The 20,518-nt window shown below is 54.2% G+C and overlaps 1 protein-coding gene across 2 annotated transcripts; it reads left to right on the forward strand.

Moving 5' to 3' along the window:
* The first annotated feature begins 3,430 nt into the window (after positions 1-3,430).
* DPF2 (double PHD fingers 2) lies at positions 3,431-19,786 on the forward strand. 2 transcript variants are annotated; one of them, XM_074167391.1, is made up of 12 exons: positions 3,431-3,483; positions 8,530-8,690; positions 8,787-8,894; positions 9,110-9,273; positions 11,491-11,583; positions 11,856-11,934; positions 12,819-12,860; positions 15,106-15,243; positions 15,521-15,649; positions 17,715-17,827; positions 18,985-19,066; positions 19,710-19,786. In XM_074167391.1, the coding sequence occupies exons 1-12, from the start codon at positions 3,452-3,454 to the stop codon at positions 19,784-19,786; spliced, it is 1,218 nt and encodes a 405-aa protein (XP_074023492.1). In that variant the 5' UTR covers positions 3,431-3,451. The 2 variants fall into 2 exon arrangements, with proteins under 2 accessions (XP_074023492.1, XP_074023491.1); XM_074167390.1 differs by lacking the exon at positions 12,819-12,860 and having other exon boundaries at positions 3,446-3,483.
* Positions 19,787-20,518: the final 732 nt, after the last annotated feature.

The raw sequence follows: 20,518 nt of genomic DNA on the forward strand, positions 1-20,518 counted from the left end.
AAAAAAAAAAAAAAAGAATAAAAGAAATAATCTGTGGAAATGCCAATTCCACTGACTTCGGGGCAAAAGACTTTAACGCCCAACTGTGAGGCCTTTCGTTCTCTTTCCCCCATCTCAGAATCGAGGACGAGAGAAACCAACCCGTTGGACTCGGTAACGGTGTAAAAACCAGCGGGACCTCATTTCCTAATTACTAGGAATTACATCACTAATTGACTGCATTGTTTTTAACCATTTCTGGTAGTTTTAGCCCAAAATGAGGCCGGGAGTCCCCCTGAGTAAGGAATTAAGGCACCTCTTGAAGAACACACTGACTTTTTGCCCATTTGCCAGAGCCTGACCCTGTATTTCTTTACATCATCGATTGCTGTTTCCTTCAGGTGTCGTTAACTAATGAGTCATTAGATTAATGAGCTCAGAGTTCGTCACCACCCAGCTGTGTCCCTGCTCTTGCTTATTGCCCATTTGCGTCCGGTGGGGCACTCGCTGTGAGACCAAACCACTCTGTTTTGGTGGAAACACCAAAAATTTGGGGTTAAACCAATTTTTCAAGCCTAATTAAGAGAATGCAGTTAATTGAGCTCGATCTGGGCAGCCGCTGGGTTTCATTTCTATTTCATTTTATGCGGTTATGGTTCAACCTTTACCTGCTCTAAACTGACGGCGCTTCCTCCGAACACACCCATCCATGTGGCGATGACTTAATTTTTATTTATTTTAGGATGTTTCTTACCAGAAATAATTCCAGTGACAGGATGGGGGCGTTTTAAAGCATTGTTTGTAATTAATTTACCCTTAATTTATTTTGATGGGAGATGTGGCTCCGTTTCCCAATCTCTTCTCTTGCTAACACGCTCCAGCTGCTGTTTGGTCAAACAATTTGAAGGCAAAAAGCCTGGAATGGATCATTTTGGGTGTTTTTCAGAATCCTTTGGGGGTTTTTTTTGTGGCCCAGCACCTTTGTGCGGAGAGGGGTGGGTTGTGACAACCAGGAGGGCCCTTGTTTTCATGGATTTCACCTTAATTAGTGAATTAAAGTGAGCTGCAGATGAAGGTGTCCGAGTTCGAACCCCACCTCTGCCTAATTATCAACAGCAATTACGAAACAGTCGCTGCCGGATCTGGGCAATGCCCAGCAGCAGCTTCCCCACATTTCAAAATAACATCCTGAGGGGAACGGCCAAAATCCCCTTTTCTCCCCATTTTTGCTCCTTCCACTTGTTACAAGCTGTGGGGGAAGGATGTGGGGCATTAATGGCTTTAATTTGGCATTAAATTGGCACCTCACTCAATCTTGGTGGTTCCCGGGTGCATCTGAGCAGATCTCCCTCTGCTCCGGTGCTGGAATCACGGCGCTTTCTGGAAGAGAGGGGTTAAAGGGAAAGGATTTGCTTTAATTTGCTGGATTTTAGTGTTCTTCTACTGCAAAAAGGCGATGCTCCTTGTCTGCAACTCACCTCCTCCCTCCCCTTTGCCCTCTCTCACCCACCTCTCAGACAAAATTTGATATAAAACCCCTGAAATTATCCCAATCCTATTTTTTCCCCATTTTCCCCAGCATAATCTCATCTCCTTCGCTGCAAAAAAAAACCCCAAAAACCATTTCTTTAATTAATTTTTAGCTATAAGCAATAAAATCATTTAGGATTCCCCCTGCCCCTGGGGTTTCTGCACAGGGTGGGGGCTTCCTTCATCCCCCCTCCCTCTGTTTGGTCACTAATTAATCACTCCTCAAATTGCTGATTTATGCAAACAGCTGTTGCTAAACCCTGTTGGTTTTTTTTTTATACCCTGTTCTAAGAAGTGTGAGTCAGTCAGGCAGGAACGCTGTTCCCTGCTGTGACTCAGCCGGCATGTGCCGAACAACCTCGCTTTTTTGGGGAGGTTTAAAGCAGAATAAGTTAAGGAGGGGTTTGATTAACTCTGGAGGGCAGCGGGGGGGGGGGGGACACGGACACAGTGGGTGTATCCAAGCGGACGGTGTGGGGGGTACAACCTGCCGCTTGGCTGTTGGCACTCTCACCTACCCCGCAACTTCTTCGTTAGCTCAAGATTTCCGGGCAGGGGATTAACGACGCAATAAACTCAGCAAACGCCTACGCCGACATTTGGTGTTTGACACCCCCCCCATACCCCCCGCCCTCACTGTGGGGTCGTTGCGCCTGACCCCTCTGTGACGCCTGTAGCCAGAGCGGCAACAACCATTAATCACGGTGACAGAGCCTTGATTTTTATTGACGGGGCAGGAAAATCAAGTGGCCGCCTTGCACGCAAATAACAGCTGGCGTGGGATTAGGAGGAGGAGGAAGGGCGGAGAGAAAGGTTTAAAGCGCTGTATAACCTTGGACGTAACTGAAAAAAAACCCAAGAATTTCCCAGCAAACAGGAAAAAAACACATGTGGAAAGTGGAAATAAGAAGGAAAGATAGAGAGGAATTCACCTGGAAGCTGTTGCCGGACAAACCACGCTCGCCATGGGGGATACCAGCTACCTTGAGTCTGCCCCTCCGCCCTGCGGGATGAATTTTGAGGTCTTTGATTAATTTAGGTTTGATAAAAAGGGAAAAGAATTCACAATTTTAAATTTTCTATCTGAATTCCTAGGGATGAAGTGGCTGAGGGGTGGTGGTGGTGGTGGTGGTGTGTGTTTGGGGGCACGGCTGTTGTGCCGGCACCACACACTGAAACCAAAAACACCCATAGGGAATCTCTGGGGAGGATTGAGATCTGATGAGGAGGACCCTCATTTCAACCTCCTCCAACCCTCATTTATCCCTCATTTCAACCTCCCCCAGCCCTCATTTATCCCTCATTTCAACCTCATCCCTCTCTCCTTCTCACTTCCCCCCAGCATCCTTCATCCACCACACTCCTCCTTCCTCATCCCCGATCCAAACACCCTTCAGCCCTCCCTGTTGCCCCCACCCCCTTTTCCTCATCTCCCTTTCCATTTCTTCCCCTCTCCATTCCTACACCTTTGCCTTCCCCCCAGGTCCTTACTCTTCAACGTTTACTCCCCTTCATTTTGCCCCTCACTCTCCCTCCCCACCAAACTTCAGCCTCCCTGCACCCCCACCCCGCCCTTTTCCCTCTGATTTTCCCCTTTATCCATTCATTTTCCTCCCTCGTACCCTTTTCCTTCATATTCCTCGTCCATTCCCCCCCCCACACACTTCGCGCCTCTCCCCTCAGCTTTTCCCGCCTTTCCCACCGCGCACGCGCGGGGGGGTGGGGGAGTGGAAGGGGAGCGAGGGGGCAATGGCGCATGCGCAGTGAGCCACGACCAGCACCGCGCATAGCGCCTGCGCCGACGCAAGGCGAGAAGGGGAACGGCGCCACTGCGCAGGCGCAGAGCGCCCCCCCCCGCCGCGCATACTCCCCCCCCCCCTCCCGCTCCCCTCCCGCCGCGCATGCGCGCTGGGCGGCGCAGGGCCCCGGCGGCGGAGGGAAGATGGCGGCGGTGGTACAGAATGTGGTGAAGCTGTGAGTGCTTTCCCCCCCCCCCCCCCCCTCTCCACACACACACGCACACTCGACCTCGGGGGGGGGGGCGGGGGGTAATGGCGTGGGGTTCCCCCCAACGCCCGCCGTGTCGAGGACGGGATCAAATGGGCCGGGGGCGAGGAGGGAGGGGGGCGCGCTCATTGTTCGGGGTGAACTTTACTGAGGCGGCGGGGGGGGGGGGGGCGGCTAGTTGTAGAATCTCTCCGTTCCGTGAGGGGAGACCCCCCCCTATATGGCGTTGTAAGAGGGCTTATAGAGCCCTGGGGGTGGAGTCCCCTGAGAGGGGGGCCTATAGAGCCCAAAAGGTGGGTAGGCCCCTGTGTATGGCCCTATGAGAGCGTCCTATAGAGGTCGGGGATGGGGGATGTCCCCTGTAGGCGATCCCTATACACCTCTGTACATCCCTACACTTCCCTCTGAGATGGTCTTACAGGTCCCAGGGGGTGCGTTTACCCCCATAAGGCTCTTTGAAGAGGGCCTGACAGAATGGGAATTTCCCCCTATATGGTCCTCGGAAGGGTCCTATGGAGCCCAGGGATGCCCCCCCCAGTATGGCCCAGTGAGGGGGGCTTTATAGAGCCCTGGGTGTGGATGTTCCCCAGTATGGCCCTGTCTGGGTGGGCCTACAAATGAGGCACCCTCCCACCATGTGTTTCCATATGTCCTTGTGGGGGAAGGGGGGGTCCCTACTTTATGGTCCTATACGTCTGTGCCCCACAGACCCCTGGAAGTGGGGGGTTCTCCCCAATATGTCCTTGTGAGAGGGGAAACTATAGAGCCCTTGGGATGGAGGTTCCCCTCCCTGTATGGCCCTATAGAGCCCTAGGGGTGGGGTTCCCCTATATAGCCCCATAAAGGTCCACCCCCTATATAGTCCAGCAAGGGAGGGGGGCATATATACCCTTGGGGAGGTATATAGCTCCCCACTGTTCACCCTGCTGTAGCAAGGGGGGTGCAGGAGGTTCCCTATATAGTCCTGTAAGGGAGGCCCATCCTCCCTGGGTGGGATTTGTGGACTTCGAGATGTTTGGGGACCTTTTTTTGGCATTTCTGGTTGGGTTTTTTTTGGCATTTCTGGTTTTTTTTTGACATCTCCTGGGATTTTTTTGGTGTCTCCCTTTATCTGGCAGCACCTCGGTCACGGCACCGTTGCATCCCTGCTGCAGTTTCCCCTGAACCCTTCCTTCTTGGTGGGGTGTTGGTGCAAAACGGGGTGCGATTTGCACCCCTCGGGTCTTCTCTAATGAGTTGAGGGTTCGTTAAGAGGTGTTGGGGTCTCCTCTGATGAGCTGGGGTTCGTTAAGAGAGGTGACGGCCGATTTTCACCTGCAAATGCATTAGCCAAGCTCCTGGAGAAACTCCTGGCAGCCGAGGGCACGGGCAGAGGTGGTTGCTGCATTTTTGGGACCCCTTTCTTGGGTCGTTTTGGGGAGAAGCACAAACCGTGAGTCACAAAACACCTTTTTTGGACTCTTTTTTGCCCCGAATCAACAAGCTGATGCTTCACAATGACATGACTTTACTGGTGCCCCTGAGAATCTGCAGCTTTCGGTGAAGTTGAGCACGTGAAACCGCATCTCACTTCACCTTTGTCATTCGAATGTATTTTATTTATTTTAGAAGCTGCCGTTGGGTTTTGAGGCTGGATTTTTTCGGTCCCAGCTTGCCATTGAGGACGATGGAGAGAAATGTGGTGGGATTTGATTTTCTTTCCTTTTAAAACCATTCCCTGGGCCATTCTTGTATCTCCAGGTACGGTTGGCAAAGAGTTTGCTCTTCCAAATCCCTCCTGCTTTATTTTTCTCCAAACGATGGCAGCGGTTGGGACAGGACAGTCTTTACCAAGGACTTTTTAGGTTTAAATTGTCCTGCTTTCCACACAGGTAAATCTTGCCCACCTGGGCACGAAGCCTGCCCTGCCTTTTCCCGGCAGTTTTGGGGACGGAGAAGGTCACATAATTTTATTTTCCAGCTGTTTCCATGCCACGATCTCTTACCGACGGTGCTCAAACACATAAAACCACCCGGTTATTGCCACGGCGATCGGCTGACGCGATGTCCTTTACTGGAAGCTGCTCTTGAGGGCACTTAGGACTCGCTCAGCAGCTGGAGAAGGCTCTGAGCCGCTCCGAGTCCTCAGGGAGCAATAATCGGGCTCGTTAGAGCTGTTTAAAACACATTAGTCCTTCCTGACGGCTTCGTTAGCTCTTTCCTTCTGCATCCGGCACTGATTTTAAGCGGCGCTTCTCCTCGGCGGGGCTTTCTTGAGGTTGTTTTGTGCGTTGGGGATCGATGAGCGTCCGTGCCTCGAAGCACCCTTCGGTTTTGGGGACGTAAGGGAAGATTTTGGGGTTGTACATGGGAGCTGGGGAGGAGATCTCCGCTCTCAGCGTGTCCCGTTCTCCCTCTCCATCCTCTCCGCACTCAGGGAAGCACCTAAAACCCCATTTCACGACACTTTTTTGGTGTTGAAGCCGAATCCTGGTGCGTTTCTCACCGAGCCCAGGAACCCTCTGTTAATTTGCAGTTAAAACAACTGCAGATGTTTGTTTTGGGGGCTGATTGCCTCTTTTCCCCACCTCCAAACTCTGAAATCAAGCCAGCGGGAGAGAAATAAGTTGGAAACCAAACTCTTTTTGGGTTTGTATTCCCATAAGCACCAAGTTTTCTTCCTCTGTGTGATCTTCCTGTTCCTGATCACCCAATCCTGTGGGTGATTACGGGGCTCCTTGGGCTCCGTGCGGTCGTTCCAGTCGGTATTAAAGTGCCAAGATCAATATATATTGATATAAACAGTTTATCTCCTCTCCAGGGCTTCACCTGGACGTTACAAGGAATATTTAGGGCTCCACAGTCTTGGTTATTGGGGCACAAATTGAGCAATTAGGGAGCGACGCAGTAATTTAGGAGGAAATTAAAAGCTCCGGGAGGGATTTGCATTCCCAAACTCCGGGATCGTGACAGTTGCCTGCGCCTGAGCCTGGGATTTGGGCTCCCTCTGCAGAGTGCAGAGAGCAAAAGGCAATTTGGGACCTTTCTCATCGCTCTTAATTACTCCTGGGCCACCGTTTGCCCTCCTGAAATCACTGCCGTCACATCAAGGGCAGTGACACAGACCACCTCATTTCTCCATCACAGGGCTCTGTAAGGAAACTGGCATTTAATATTTACCAATATCTTCTTATTTTCAGTTACTCCTTCTCTGCCTGTTGAGTTTTTTCCCCACACGCCCGACTTTTACTTGCACTAGGAGTAAAAATTCCACGATGGAGCAATATTTGTCCCGTCTCCTTTTCTTCCATGGGGCAAGATATTTCACGCACAGCACGTGCTTCCTCGCAGGCGTCTTTCAGCTCGTTATTCACTCATCTAAATTAGCCATCCCTGGAGCGTGGGTGATTACGGGGCTCCTTGGGCTCCGCGCGGTCGTTCCAGCCGGTATTAAAGTGCCAAGATCAATATATATTGATATAAACAAAGAGTTTATCTCCTCTCCCGGCACCGGGGAGGGGGAGAATCCTGATCTCCAGCAGCCGAACAGACTCTCGGCTCTTCCCCTCTCCCTGCCACACGCGGTGGGGAGATCTCACCATGCTAATTACTTTAATTACAGCCGCAATCCTGACACTCTCGGGTTGAAAGAGGAGGGTAGGGGTGCGGCACGAAGGGGTTGTGCTCTTAGAAAAGAGGATGGGGTGCAATTAATGCACTTAAGGAAGCCAGAGAGATGCCCACAGCTTCTGGAATCCATTAATAACGTGGAGATGCCAGCGCGGGCTTCTCACAAAAGGCTTTGGGGGCATGAAAAACGCCGAGGGGATCTCTTAACGATGCCACAGTTCGTCTGCCGTCAGTGAGGAAGGCGCTAATTGCCTGTTGTGGCCGTCCCCGTAGTCTCTGTGCTTTTGCTGGACAAGGGGACATCTCCGTCCTCCGCTAATATCACGTGGAGTCGTGTCTACCTCGCAGAGGAGATATTTTGGGCTGTGCTTCCTGCGAGCAGGGGTCTGGGATGAAGCACGGTGGGGTTCTACTGGGAACCCACCAGGCTGGGGGGATGAGAGGAGGGTAGGGGATGTTGTCTACCTCGATTTCAGTAAGGGTTTTGACACCATCTCCTGTAACATCCTCGTAGACCAGTTTGGGAGGGGTGAGTTGGACGAGAGGACAGTGGGGTGGATGGAGAACGGCTGGATGGTGGAGCTCGAGGGATTGTGACCAGCGGCGTTGAGTCCAGTTGGAGGCCTGTGGCTACTGGTGTTCCTCAGGGGTCGATACTGGGTCCCATCTTGGTCAATATATTCATCCGCAACCTGTCTGAGGCGACAGCATACCTGCAGCATGTTTGCTGGTGACACCAAACTGGGAGGAGTGGGTGAGACCCCAGAAGGTTGGGCCACAATCCAGCAAGACCTGGACAGGCTGGAGAGTTGGGCCATGAGGAACCTCATGAAGTTCATCAAGGGCAAGTGTAGGGTCCTGCACCTGGGGAGGAACGATGCCACAGACCAGTACAAGTTGGGGGCTGGAAAGCAGCTCTGAGAGAGGGACCTGGGAGTCCTGGTGGACATGAGCCAGCAATGTGCCATGGTGGCCAAGAAGGCCAATGATCTCCTGGGGGGGCCATCAAGAAGAGCGTGGCCAGCAGGTTGAGAGAGGATTCATCCTCCCCCTCTGCTCTGCCCTGCCCTGGGGAGGCCCCATCTGGAGCACTGGGATCAATTCTGGGCTCCCCAGTTCCAGAAGGACAGGGAACTGCTGGAGAGAGTCCAGTGGAGGGTGTGAGGATGATGAGGGACTGGAGCATCTCTCTGCTGAGGACAGACTGAGGGACCTGGGGTGCCAGAGCCCTGGAAGAGGCTGCTCGGAGAGATGATGGAGTATCCTTCTCTGGAGAGATTCCAAACCCACCTGGACACATTTTCGTGTCCAACCTGCTCTGGGTGACCCTGCTCTGGCCGGGGGTTGGACTTGGGGTTCGGGATGGTTTGGGGTGAGCCTTCAACCCTCTTTTTGCTCCGGCAGCCTCGGGGAACAGTACTACCGGGATGCTATGGAGCAGTGCCACAACTACAACGCCCGGCTCTGCGCCGAGAGGAGCGTCCGCCTCCCTTTCCTCGACTCCCAGACCGGGGTGGCCCAAAGCAACTGCTACATCTGGATGGAGAAACGTCACCGAGGGCCAGGTACGGCGGGAGAACGCAGGGTTGGGGACAAGGGCTCGGTGCGTGTGGTCACCTCGGATAATTTTGGTGTTTTTTTTTTTTTTTTTTTAATTAAAGGTTTAGCCGCCGGGCAGCTTTACTCCTACCCCGCGCGCCGCTGGCGGAAGAAACGCCGTGCTCATCCTCCGGAGGATCCGAGACTTTCCTTCCCTTCTATCAAACCAGGTAAATCCTTCCCACCGCTGCTTTCTGCGCGCAGTAAGGGGTGAATTTTTTGGCAAAATCATGCCCAAATATCACCGGATGGTGGTAAACGTCGGTGAAGGTCGGTAAATCCCTTTTTCTGACCCTGCCGCGGCGCGTGAGACGGGATCTCAGCGCATCCCCCTCTTGCCCTGCTGATTTTTCTCCTCCTTTTCCCCCCCTGCTGGCTCCTGCAGACACCGATCAGACCCTGAAGAAGGAAGGGCTGATCTCTCAGGACGGCAGCAGCCTGGAGGCCCTGTTGAGGACTGACCCGTTGGAGAAACGTGCCCTCCCGGATCCCCGCATCGATGACGACAGCCTGGGCGAGTTCCCCGTCACCAACAGCCGCGCGCGGAAGGTACGGCAGAGAGAGGGTCTCCTCCTCGGCGGTGGGAGTGGGAGCTTCAGGGTAAAACACACACATCTCTGTCGCACCGCTCTGATTTTCCACCCCCTTCCTCTTTCCCTGTGCCTTTTCCGTGTCTTTTAGCCAGATTTGGGAGGGATTTTGAGGGGCAGAGATGATACTACCGCCTTTGTGGGGCTCCCTACGGCGATGTTGAGTAGACAAGTGGATGTTCCCTTCCTCACGATCCCATTAGAAACTCCCTTGATTCAGGAGAAAGGAGTTTCGCGCCCCCAAAATTCAGGGAGAGGGAGTTTCGCGCCTCAAAAATTCAGGGAGAGGGAGTTTCGTGCCCCCAAAATTCAGGGAGAGGGGAGGGTTTGGCCCCAAAAATTCAGGGAGAGGGAAGGGTTTGGCTCCAAAAATTCAGGGGGAGGGGAATTTCTGGCCCCAGAAATTCAGGGAGAGGGAGTTTCTGGCCCTGAAATTCAGGGAGAGGGAGTTTTTGGCCCCATAGTTAAGGGGAAGGGGAGTTTCTGCCCCCAAAATTCTGGGAGAGGGAGTTTCTGCCCCCAAAGTTCTGGTAGAGGAAGTTTCTGGACATTTTTTTCATCACTTCCTCTCCTTGCTGCTTTTTTGGCTCCCTAATTAGAGACGAGCTCCAAGGCATCTTGTCAAACCGGACTCCTTTTATTCCAAGGCTTTTTTTTTTTTTTTTCCCCCTTTCTTTATAGCAAATTTATTTTAAATAGAGATTTTTAGCTGTCGCCGGGGAGTAGGGAGGATGTTCAGCCGGTTCTTCAAAGCGCTGTCTTCTCCGTGTGAGAACAGGCCCTGGAAGAAAAAACAGAGTTAAGTTTTTGAAATGAAGACATGGGAAAGAAGAAAAAGCCGAGGCCGAGCGTTTAGGGAGGTTACAAGCATCTGGTTTCTTTTTTGCGTTGGTAGAATAACCCAGGGTTGTTAGAAATCACAGTAATTAGTTCTGGAAAGTTGCGAGTCGAAGCTGTCTCTCTGCTGCCGGGGAATTGGGGCCACTCTGCTGATGGTTTGGCCTCTTCCCGTCGCTGTTGGCTCCTGGGGAGCGTTTAATTCCGGGGAAGGGGTGTTTTTCTCCATGTATTTTATCATTTTCTCTGCCATTGTCTTCCCCCTGCAATTAATCCCTGCCTGGTGTGAAAGGGCTTTACTCGGGCGCTAACGAAGCTCGGAGCAGAGAGCCCTGGTTTGGTGCAGAAACAAGTCAGGGAGAGAGGAGACCCCGAATTTGTCATCTTCTGCAGAAAAAAAGGGGCTGGGATCTTCCCCCTTTCCTCCCTCGGCTGCGTAATTTGGGTCCAGCAGCCCCTTTTCACCCTGATTTGGCACAACTCAGAAGCTTTTTTAAATATTAAGGTTCTTACCAAGGTCTGGAGCTGGATAAAACCTTCCCCGCTCCTCATCCTCTATCGGACTCGTTGCTGCTTTATGTTAATTGACGCTGAGATTGCAGGAGCTCCCCCTTTTTCCCCTCGGAGCTGCAAATCGGACTTAAAACCCACCACGACCGCTGTCGTAGCTGCTTTTTGCTGCCAAAAACACCCCCCAGGGGTGATCTGGGGGGTGGGAAAGCCTTGGCTTAGCGGCTCCTGGCCCAGCTTGGTACGGATTAGCCCCGGCTCGGGCTGGAGGGGACATTCCTGCACCACCAGAGCCTTTTCCCTTCGCTTTTCCTTACACCGCTTCGTTAACTGACTACTCTAACGATACCCTTCAGCTTCACCTCCTTCCCCACCAATGGGGGGGGGATTTAATAAATCCCCCCCCTAAATAAGCACAGGGCAGAGCGCAGTGTGCAATATTGTGGTGTAATTTTGCTAAAAAAAACCCTTATTTTCCCCTTCTGGGCTTTTCTATGGTGCTTTTTAGCCTGAAAATTTTTTCCAGGCCTTGTCTCTTTTTGCCTTTTCCTTGATTACTCTTTTTTTTTTTTTTTTTTTGAGCATCTTCACAGCGTATTGGGCCCTTCTGTGACTTTTTTGGGGTTAAAACGTTCCAAATTCCCTCTCTGTCCCCCAAAATATCATGTCCTTCCTCATCCTTCTGTATCACAGGCTTGGAACGGATTCGGACAACCTGAGGCCGTGCTGACGTATCTCCCTTCCCAATTTTTCCCTCTTTTCCCTCAATTCGTGCTGGGATTTGTCTGCAATAACCCCTTTTTTTTTTTTTTTTTTTGCTCTTTCCTAGCGGATTCTTGAGCCAGATGATTTCCTGGACGATTTGGACGATGAAGACTACGAAGAAGATACGCCAAAGCGGAGAGGGAAGGGGAAAGCCAAGGTGAGGGCAGTTGGGTTGGGTCTGGCTGGGTCCTGGCATTATTTTGGTGGTGATTCCTGGCAAATCCGATCTTCCAGGGCTCAACCAAACCTCACTTTGGGGAAAACTCGTGTCCAGGAGCTGTTCCGGCCTGTTCCCACTATGGGGCAGTGGTGGATCGTGCTTTTCTCCGACACCAGATCACCGCTCTTGTCCTCCCCACCACCCAAAAGGCTTTTTGGGTCACAGTTTTGCCTAAAACTTCGCTTTTTTCCCCCCCTTGTTTTTCCTAGGGCAAAGGTGTCGGAGGGGCTCGCAAGAAGCTGGATGCAGCTATTTTAGAAGACCGGGATAAACCCTATGCTTGCGACAGTGAGTACGAAAAACCTCTCCTTGTCGTTTAGGATCTGGGAGTGGAGCCGGGCTGCGTTGCTTTTGGGATCTGTGGGGTTTTTTTCCTGCTGGGATTTGGGTTTTAAATCTCAAAAAAGTAGATTTACGCGTCCAGGGGAGGGTGTTTTTGAATTTCTGGGACTCTCAGCCCTCCTTCCGAGTGGAGTTTTCCCACCGGGAACGCCGTCATCCCGCCCTGAGCGAGGGGCTGTGCAGCCACCCGGTGTGTGGAAATGAGGATAAACCTCTCCCGGTCTCACAGACACCCCCAGGAAGGTTGAAAACAGTTCCCCCCCCTCCCCCTCCCATTTTCCCAGCTGGTTTTCCAGTTGGATCTGTGTCCGTCAGACTGATTTCGAAGCCTTCCCCAGCCCCGACCCTCACGCTGTCATCCCTCGTTAAAGCCACTTAATGAGTTTGTAGCCATGAAAACACAACGCCGGGCGCTGGTCCTGCTCTGCCTAAAACCTTCCTCAGCTCCAGGGGCAGGGAGTTTAGTTCCAAGGCCGTTCCTTCCTGGCCCCCTCCTCCGCGAGCCCGGGGTTTGCCGATGCTTCCTCCTCCTCCTCTTCCTCAAGCTGGGGAAGGGGAATGGTAAAAAAAAAAAAAAAGGCGGCAATTTAACAGGGAAAACGGAGCAAAAAAGGGCAAGTGAGGCTTTGAAATTACCTTTCTCTCTTCTTCCTCCTGTCCTGCGAGAGCTGACACTGGCTTCTTCCCCGAAAAACCCACCCCCGAACCCCGAGTAGTTGTGTTTTTCCTCCCCTTTTTTTTCTCGTTTTACGAGTCCGTCTGTCGCTTGGGTGCGTGTGCGTGGCCTGGGGTGTGTGTGTTTTTCTCACGACTCTCTTTCTGTGTTTCAGATAGTTACAAACAAAAGCATACCTTGAAACCTCCCGATCGAGGTAGTCCACTCTCTGTCTGCTTTTTTTATTTCCTTCCTGCCTTTCTTCTCCTGAAATGTTAGGGTTTTGGTTTGGTTTTTTTTTGTTTTTTTTTTTTCCACCAAACCTTTCTGGAGCCTGCAGGAAAGGCAATGGGGAGGGGGGGGGGACACACACACACGGGATGCACGGGAGAGAAGGGGAGGGAGAAGCCAAAGGCCACCGAGCGACGTCAAAGCCGGCAGCGGGACTCGGCAGCTCCTCTCCGGGCTCGCCTGACCCTTTTCCAGCAGGGAAGAGCGGTCGTGCGTGCCTCTCGAGAGGGAAAACAAAGATTAATTCCCCCCCTGCGGCGGCAGGGCTGGGAAAAAAACACGGTGTTTCCACCAAAGCCCCTTCCCTCCCTCCCAAATCCCGTGCGCCCGGGATGTGCCGCCTTCCTTTTTAAGAGATGCCAAAGTGTTTTGTTGTTTCTCTCACCGAAAAAAATTACCTTTTGGCTTTAAAAAAATCACCCCCAAAACAGCTCGGCTGCAGGTTGGATGGTGGGGGTGGGCTGTAAAATAAACACCCGCAGCCAAACTGGGGAGCCGAGATCATCTTCGTGGCCGCTCCTCTTCCTCGCTCATCGGGAGGAGGAAACCGGACTCGTGTTTAGATACCAACTTGGCTGTTTTTTTTTTTTTTCTTTGGGGGGGGGAAAAGGTCGTTTTTAAACTCGGGGCGGGGGGGGGGGAAGGAAGAAGAAAACACCGCCGGCCAGCTCTGCGTGGCTGCTCACGGGGCCGACCCTGGCGTGCCCTCGGTTGGCTCGGAAAAGCCAGAATTTGATGTAATCAGGTTGTAATTGCTGCTTTTCGGGCTGTTTTTCCCCCTCCTTCCCTGGACTCGCTCCGCTTTGCCGACTTTCGCTTTCCCCGGGGGCCGTGAGCATCCCCCAGATCCCTCTGCCCCGGGGGAATTTCTGCAGGTTTTGTCCCAAAAACCAGACCCCTCTAGCTGCTCGTTGAGGGGTTCAAACCCCCTTCTCGGCGAGAAAGCTGAGCCCGGCTGCTTTCCCCCCACTATTTTTGGAGCAAGTCGATGGTGTGAGAGGGGGATATGAGCCCGCTGGGGTTTTCCGAGCCTGGAAGTGAATCCAGAAAGGTCTGGGATGTTACAGAAAACATCCAGGATCGGGAAATCTCATCCCAAAGTGATTTTTTCCTGATTTGTCTGGATGCCGTAAAAAAATGTGGGGCAAAACCTGTTGGTAAATGTGTCCATCAGGTCCCGTAAATCCCCCTCGAGCTCTTTTGGGGGAGATTTCACCCCAATCCCCGTCCTTTTGCTGGCAGTAGGAGGGAGCAAGGCCAGTGGTGGCTTTGTGCTTGTCCTGCCTGAGCCTTTACGGGGCTGAAAGGGGAGTTTTGGGGTGTCCTCGGAGCCTCACAACTAAAAAGGTGCCCCAAAACCCTCCTGGAAAACCAGTGATGGTGAACTGGGAGCCCATTCCCCGGCAGGGAAGGTGCTTCCCTGGTCCCTGGGTGCTCAGGGGTCTCCCCAAGGAAGCACCTACCACCAAACAGAGGGTGAATTTCTTGCCGACCGGGCAAGAAATGGGGTGAAAAATGGGCAAATCGATGGCATTTGGGACGGTGGGTGATTTTTCAGGTCGGGTTTGGAGGAGCCGGGTGGTTCCGAGGAGGGAGCGGAGCCGAGATGAGCCCGTGGAGGCTGCGGTTTCCCTCCTCGGGGTCCCCAAAAAAAGACGTTTTCTCTTTGTGTGTGTTGAAAACAGCCTGGATTTTCCCCCAACTGGTTTAAGGAGGTGATTTTTGGGTAGGAAATGCCCCCCCCCCCCCCCCCCCCAATATCTTTCCAACTGGGTTTGGCTGCTTGGGTTGATTGTTGTGTAATTTCACTCCTTTAATGAGTGGAAGCTGCGCTTAACGAGCTGCCATCGTTACCTGGACGCGGTGGGTGGCGATCACCTGCCAAATTGGCTTCAGCCTCTGGTGGTGGGATGCACAGAGGAGGCTGTGGTACCTCCCCGGCTCCTCCAGCCCCAATCCAGAGGGTCCAGCCCCACACCCCTTCCTTAGGGTGTTTTTAGGTGCTTTTAATAAATTCCAGGTGATTTTGGGGACAGAAAGGGAGCAGTGTCCGTCCCCTGCCCGTCCCCTGCGCTCCAAGCCCTGAGACGGGACCTGGGGGGAGGATTTTGGGGTTTGGGGTCTGGCTCCTCGCCGGGGTGAGCTGAGATTTTTCCCGTTTTTCTCCGTAGTCTGCGGGAAACGGTACAAGAACCGGCCGGGATTGAGCTATCACTACGCTCACTCCCACCTGGCCGAGGAGGAAGGTGATGACAAGGACGATTCGCAGCCCCCGACTCCCGTCTCGCAGCGATCGGAGGAGCAGAAATGTGAGCAAAACACCCTCCTTTTCCCCAAATCATTAAATAAAAAAAAAATTAAAAAGGGCAGAAAAACCACGAAGTCTCCCCCAACCAGGACTGGGAGGGAGCAGCATCCCTTTCCCGATGGTTTTGAACATCCTGGCATTGCCCCGGGGCTCGGAGTTGCCGGAAAAGCTGCTCCGAGCATGGGGATTTGTTCCTTGGATGTGGTTTTTTTTTCTGCTCCCGTGCAGAAAACCTTTACCTCGCGACTAATCCGTCTCTTCCCGCTCCCCTTTTCTAGCCAAGAAAGGCCCCGATGGTTTAGCTTTGCCCAACAACTACTGCGATTTCTGCCTGGGAGACTCCAAAATCAACAAGAAAACGGGGCAACCGGAGGAGTTGGTCTCGTGCTCGGACTGCGGGCGATCAGGTAACGGGGGAAAACCTCCTCCCTGCCCCGGGCACGGCCCAAACCAGCCCCATGCCCTGGAGAAGCCGTGGGTTTGGGTCGGGAATGGGGAGAAGTGGGTTTTTCCCCACCGTGGAGCTTTTTCCCGGCCCCTACGGCTGCGTGAGGTGCCTCCCTGCCCATCCCCTGCCCGTCCCCTGCCTTCACCCGTCCCCTGCCTCCCTGCCCATCCTCTGCCCGTCCCCTGCCTTCACCCTTCCCCTGCCTCCCTGCCCATCCTCTGCCTGTCCCCTGCCTTCACCCGTCCCCTGCCTCCCTGCCCGTCCCCTGCCTTCACCCTTCCCCTGCCTCCCTGCCCATCCTCTGCCTGTCCCCTGCCTTCACCCGTCCCCTGCCTTCACCCGTCCCCTGCCTTCACCCTTCCCCTGCCTCCCTGCCCATTCTCTGCCTGTCCCCTGCCTTCACCTTTCCCCTGCCTCCCTGCCCGTCCCCTGCCTCCCTGCCCGTCCCCTGCCTCCCTGCCCGTCCCCTGCCTTCACCCTTCCCCTGCCTCCGTGCCCATCCTCTGCCCGTCCCCTGCCTTCACCCGTCCCCTGCCTTCACCCGTCCCCTGCCTTCACCCGTCCCCTGCCTTCACCCTTCCCCTGCCTCCCTGCCCATTCTCTGCCTGTCCCCTGCCTTCACCCGTCCCCTGCCTCCCTGCCCGTCCCCTGCCTTCACCCGTCCCCTGCCTTCACCCGTCCCCTGCCTTCACCCGTCCCCTGCCTTCACCCGTCCCCTGCCTTCACCCGTCCCCTGCCTTCACCCTTCCCCTGCCTCCCTGCCCATTCTCTGCCTGTCCCCTGCCTTCACCTTTCCCCTGCCTCCCTGCCCGTCCCCTGCCTTCACCTTTCCCCTGCCTCCCTGCCCGTCCCCTGCCTCCCTGCCCGTCCCCTGCCTCCCTGCCCGTCCCCTGCCTTCACCCTTCTCCTGCCTCCGTGCCCGTCCCCTGCCTTCACCCGTCCCCTGCCTTCACCCGTCCCCTGCCTTCACCCGTCCCCTGCCTTCACCCGTCCCCTGCCTTCACCCTTCCCCTGCCTCCCTGCCCATTCTCTGCCTGTCCCCTGCCTTCACCCGTCCCCTGCCTCCCTGCCCGTCCCCTGCCTTCACCTTTCCCCTGCCTTCACCCGTCCCCTGCCTTCACCCGTCCCCTGCCTCCCTGCCCATTCTCTGCCCGTCCCCTGCCTTCACCCGTCCCCTGCCTCCCTGCCCGTCCCCTGCCTCCCTGCCCGTCCCCTGCCTTCACTCGTCCCCTGCCTCCCTGCCCGTCCCCTGCCTTCACCCGTCCCCTGCCTTCACCCGTCCCCTGTCTCCCTGCCCATTCTCTGCCCGTCCCCTGCCTTCACCTTTCCCCTGCCCGTCCCCTGCCTTCACCCGTCCCCTGCCTCCGTGCCCATTCTCTGCCCGTCCCCTGCCTTCACCCGTCCCCTGCCTTCACCCGTCCCCTGCCTTCACCCGTCCCCTGCCTCCCTGCCCGTCCCCTGCCTCCCTGCCCGTCCCCTGCCTTCACCCGTCCCCTGCCTTCACCCGTCCCCTGCCTCCCTGCCCATCCTCTGCCTGTCCCCTGCCTTCACCCGTCCCCTGCCTCCCTGCCCATTCTCTGCCCGTCCCCTGCCTTCACCTTTCCCCTGCCCATCCCCTGCCTTCACCCGTCCCCTGCCTCTGTGCCCATCCTCTGCCCGTCCCCTGCCTCCCTGCCCATCCTCTGCCCGTCCCCTGCCTCCCTGCCCATTCTCTGCCCGTCCCCTGCCTTCACCCGTCCCCTGCCTTCACCCGTCCCCTGCCTTCACCCGTCCCCTGCCTTCACCCTTCCCCTGCCTCCCTGCCCATTCTCTGCCCGTCCCCTGCCTTCACCCATCCCCTGTCTTCACCCTTCCCTGCCTCCCTGCCCATCCCCTGCCTTTGCCCATTCCCTACCTGTCCCCTGCCCTCACCTGTCACCTACCTGTTCCCTGCCTTCACCCATCCTCCACCCGTCCCCTGCCTTCACCCATCCCCTGCCTCCCTGCCCGTCCCCTGCCTTCACCCGTCCCTGCCTGCTCCGCAGGGCACCCCTCCTGCCTGCAGTTCACCCCCGTGATGATGGCGGCCGTCAAGACGTACCGTTGGCAGTGCATCGAGTGCAAGTGCTGCAACATCTGCGGCACCTCCGAGAACGACGTGAGTACCCCTCCCCCGAAATGACGGGGGTGCCCCCAAAATAACGGTAGTACCCCCACAATAACGGGAGAACCCTACAGAATGATGTGAGTACCCCCAGAATGACAGGAGCACCCCCAGAATGAAGTGATTGCCCCCCAGAATGAAGTGATTGCCCCCCAGAATGACAGGAGCACCCCCCTAGAATGACAGGAGAACCCCCCAGAATGACGGGAGTACCCCCAAAATGGTGTGAGCACCCCCAGAATAACAGGAGAGCCCCTCAATGACGGGTGCATCCCCTGGAATAATGGGAGTGCCCCCCAAAATAATGGGAGTACCCCCCAGAAGGACAGGAGTGCCTCCCAAAATAACAGGAGCACCCCCAGAATGGTGGTAGTACCCCCACAATAACAGAAGAACCCCTCAGAATGATGTGAGCACCCCCAGAATAACAGGAGAGCCCCTCAGAATGACAGGAGCACCCCCCACAAAAACAGGAGAGCCCCCCAGAATGACAGGAGCACCCCCAGAATCATGGGAGAACACCCCAGAATGACAGGATTGCCCCCAGAATGATGTGAGGGCCCCCCAGAATGATGTGAGCCCCCCGAGAATGACATGAGAAGCCCCCCTGAATGATGGAACCCCCCCCAGAATGATGAGAGAACCCCCCGCAATGACAGCACCCCCAGAATGACCGGAGAACCCCCACAATAATTTTTTGGGGGAAAACTTCGTATTTTAATAATCCGTAGGACACAGGAGAGTCTTTTTGGGGGAAAATCTTTGTGTTTTAATAATCCGTAGGACACAGGAGAGTCTTTTTTGGGGAAAATCTTTCTGTTTTAATAATCCGTAAGACACAGGAGAGGCTTTTTGGGGGAAAATCTTTGTATTTAAACAATCCATAGGACACGGGAGAATCTTTTTGGGGAGAAATCTTTATATTTTAATAGTCCGTAAGACACGGGAGAGTCTCTTTTGGGGGGAAAAGATCATGCTTTTGGTAGCCTGGGGGCCACGGTGATGTCTTTCCCATCACTCGACAGAGCTTGGAGGGTGACAGACAGGGACCCTCTTGTCCCCTTGTCCCCTCCCTGTTGTCCTTAAGCCAAATTTGGGTTGAATCATCCGAATTTTCCCCCCTTTTTTCCACCTCCCTCCCCTCGGCTTAGGACCAGCTTCTCTTCTGTGACGACTGCGACCGCGGTTACCACATGTACTGTCTCACCCCCCCCATGTCGGAGCCCCCCGAAGGTGAGTGTGTCGTTCCCCCCCCCAAAAAAAAAACCCCATCCTCCCTTTCCCCTTCGCAAATGGCCCAAAACAACCAGAATTCAGCCCAGAATATTTCTCGGCCCTTCAGATCCGCTTCTGTGAATGTTTTGGGGGGAAATAATGGATCTTTTGGGCCACCATCAAAAATGAGGGGTCCATCCTTCTGGTTGTCCCCAATTATTCCTCCTCTCTTCCCCTGGAGACGCGAAAAAGCCTTTTACAGCCCCCAAATCCATCATTTTCACCCCAAAACGTCTCTCCATCGGCCGATAAAGCCGAGAGGAATCGCTCTTCTTCCTCCTCTTCCTCCCGCCTTGGCTTGTGCTGACTCACGACGGCGAAGCAAAAAATACCCCCAAATCTCGATGATGCCTCCTGGCTGGTTAATTAATTATCCCAGCGGTTAATTATCCCGGCGGTTAATTAACAACCCCTTCTCCTGGCTGCCTGGGCTTGAAGGTTAACGGGGGGGGGGGGGGGAGGAGGAAGGCTCCCGGGTTGTCAAACCCTCAACCAAACCTTGTAAACTGCCCCCCCCCCCACCCCAACCGTGTTAATTAGGGATCCCTGAGCCTTAACGAAGCCCTAACGAGGGCCCACCCACGTGTCCCTCTCTCTGCAGGGAGCTGGAGCTGCCACTTGTGTCTGGACCTGCTCAAGGAAAAAGCCTCCATCTACCAGAACCAGAACAACTCCTGATCCCGCCCCCCCCCCCCGCCCACGGGGCCCCCCCTCCACGCGCTTCCCCTTTGCCTTTGGGGGCTTTTCCCCTTTTTTTCCTTTTTTGGGTTTTTTTTCCCCTTTTTAGGGGGGTCTTTTTTCCTTTTTCCCCTTTTTATTTGGGTCTTTTTTCTTTTTTTCCCCCTTTTTTGGGTCTCTTTTCCCTCTTTTTTTGGGTCTTTTTTCCCTTTTTTGGGGGGGTCTTTTTCCCTTTTTCCCCTTTCCTTTGGGTCTTATTTCTTTTTTTCCCTTTTTTGGCGGTCTTTTTTCTTTCTTTCTCCTTTTTCTGGGGGGTCTTTTCCCCTTTTTTTTGAAGTCTTTTTTTTTTCCCCTTTTTTTCGGGTCTCTTTTCCTTTTTTCCCCTTTTTTGGGGGGAGGGTCTCTCTTCTTTTTTTCCCTTTTCTTTTGGGTCTTTTTTTCCCCTTTTTTGGCATCTTTTTTCATCCCTTTTTTAGGGGTCTTTCCCCTCCCTCCCTTTTTTTTTTAAAAAAAAAAAACCTTCCCCGTGTTTTTGGGTTGATTTGGGAGTTTTTATCACTTGGGGAAGGGGGTGTCAGGGTTGATTTTATTCCTTTATTTTTTTTTTCCCTCCCCAGGGGTTTATTTCTCCCCCTTCTCCCTGTGTCCTGCAGCGTCACCGTTTCCTGCTTTTTTCCACCCAAAATGAGGTGCCCAAACCCATTTTCCCACCCCCCTGGGCAACGGGGGATG

This window comes from Numenius arquata, unplaced genomic scaffold (assembly GCF_964106895.1).
Source record: "Numenius arquata unplaced genomic scaffold, bNumArq3.hap1.1 HAP1_SCAFFOLD_1052, whole genome shotgun sequence".
In the NCBI taxonomy this organism is placed as follows: Eukaryota; Metazoa; Chordata; class Aves; order Charadriiformes; family Scolopacidae; genus Numenius; species Numenius arquata.

Bases quoted from the DNA above. Each gene is read 5' to 3' on its own strand.
- DPF2 (XM_074167391.1), top strand. From the start codon at position 3,452: ATGGCGGCGGTGGTACAGAATGTGGTGAAGCT. The intron at 8,691-8,786 runs GTACGGCGGGAG...TTTTAATTAAAG, and splicing joins GAAACGTCACCGAGGGCCAG to GTTTAGCCGCCGGGCAGCTT. The intron at 11,935-12,818 runs GTGAGTACGAAA...TCTGTGTTTCAG, and splicing joins TAAACCCTATGCTTGCGACA to ATAGTTACAAACAAAAGCAT.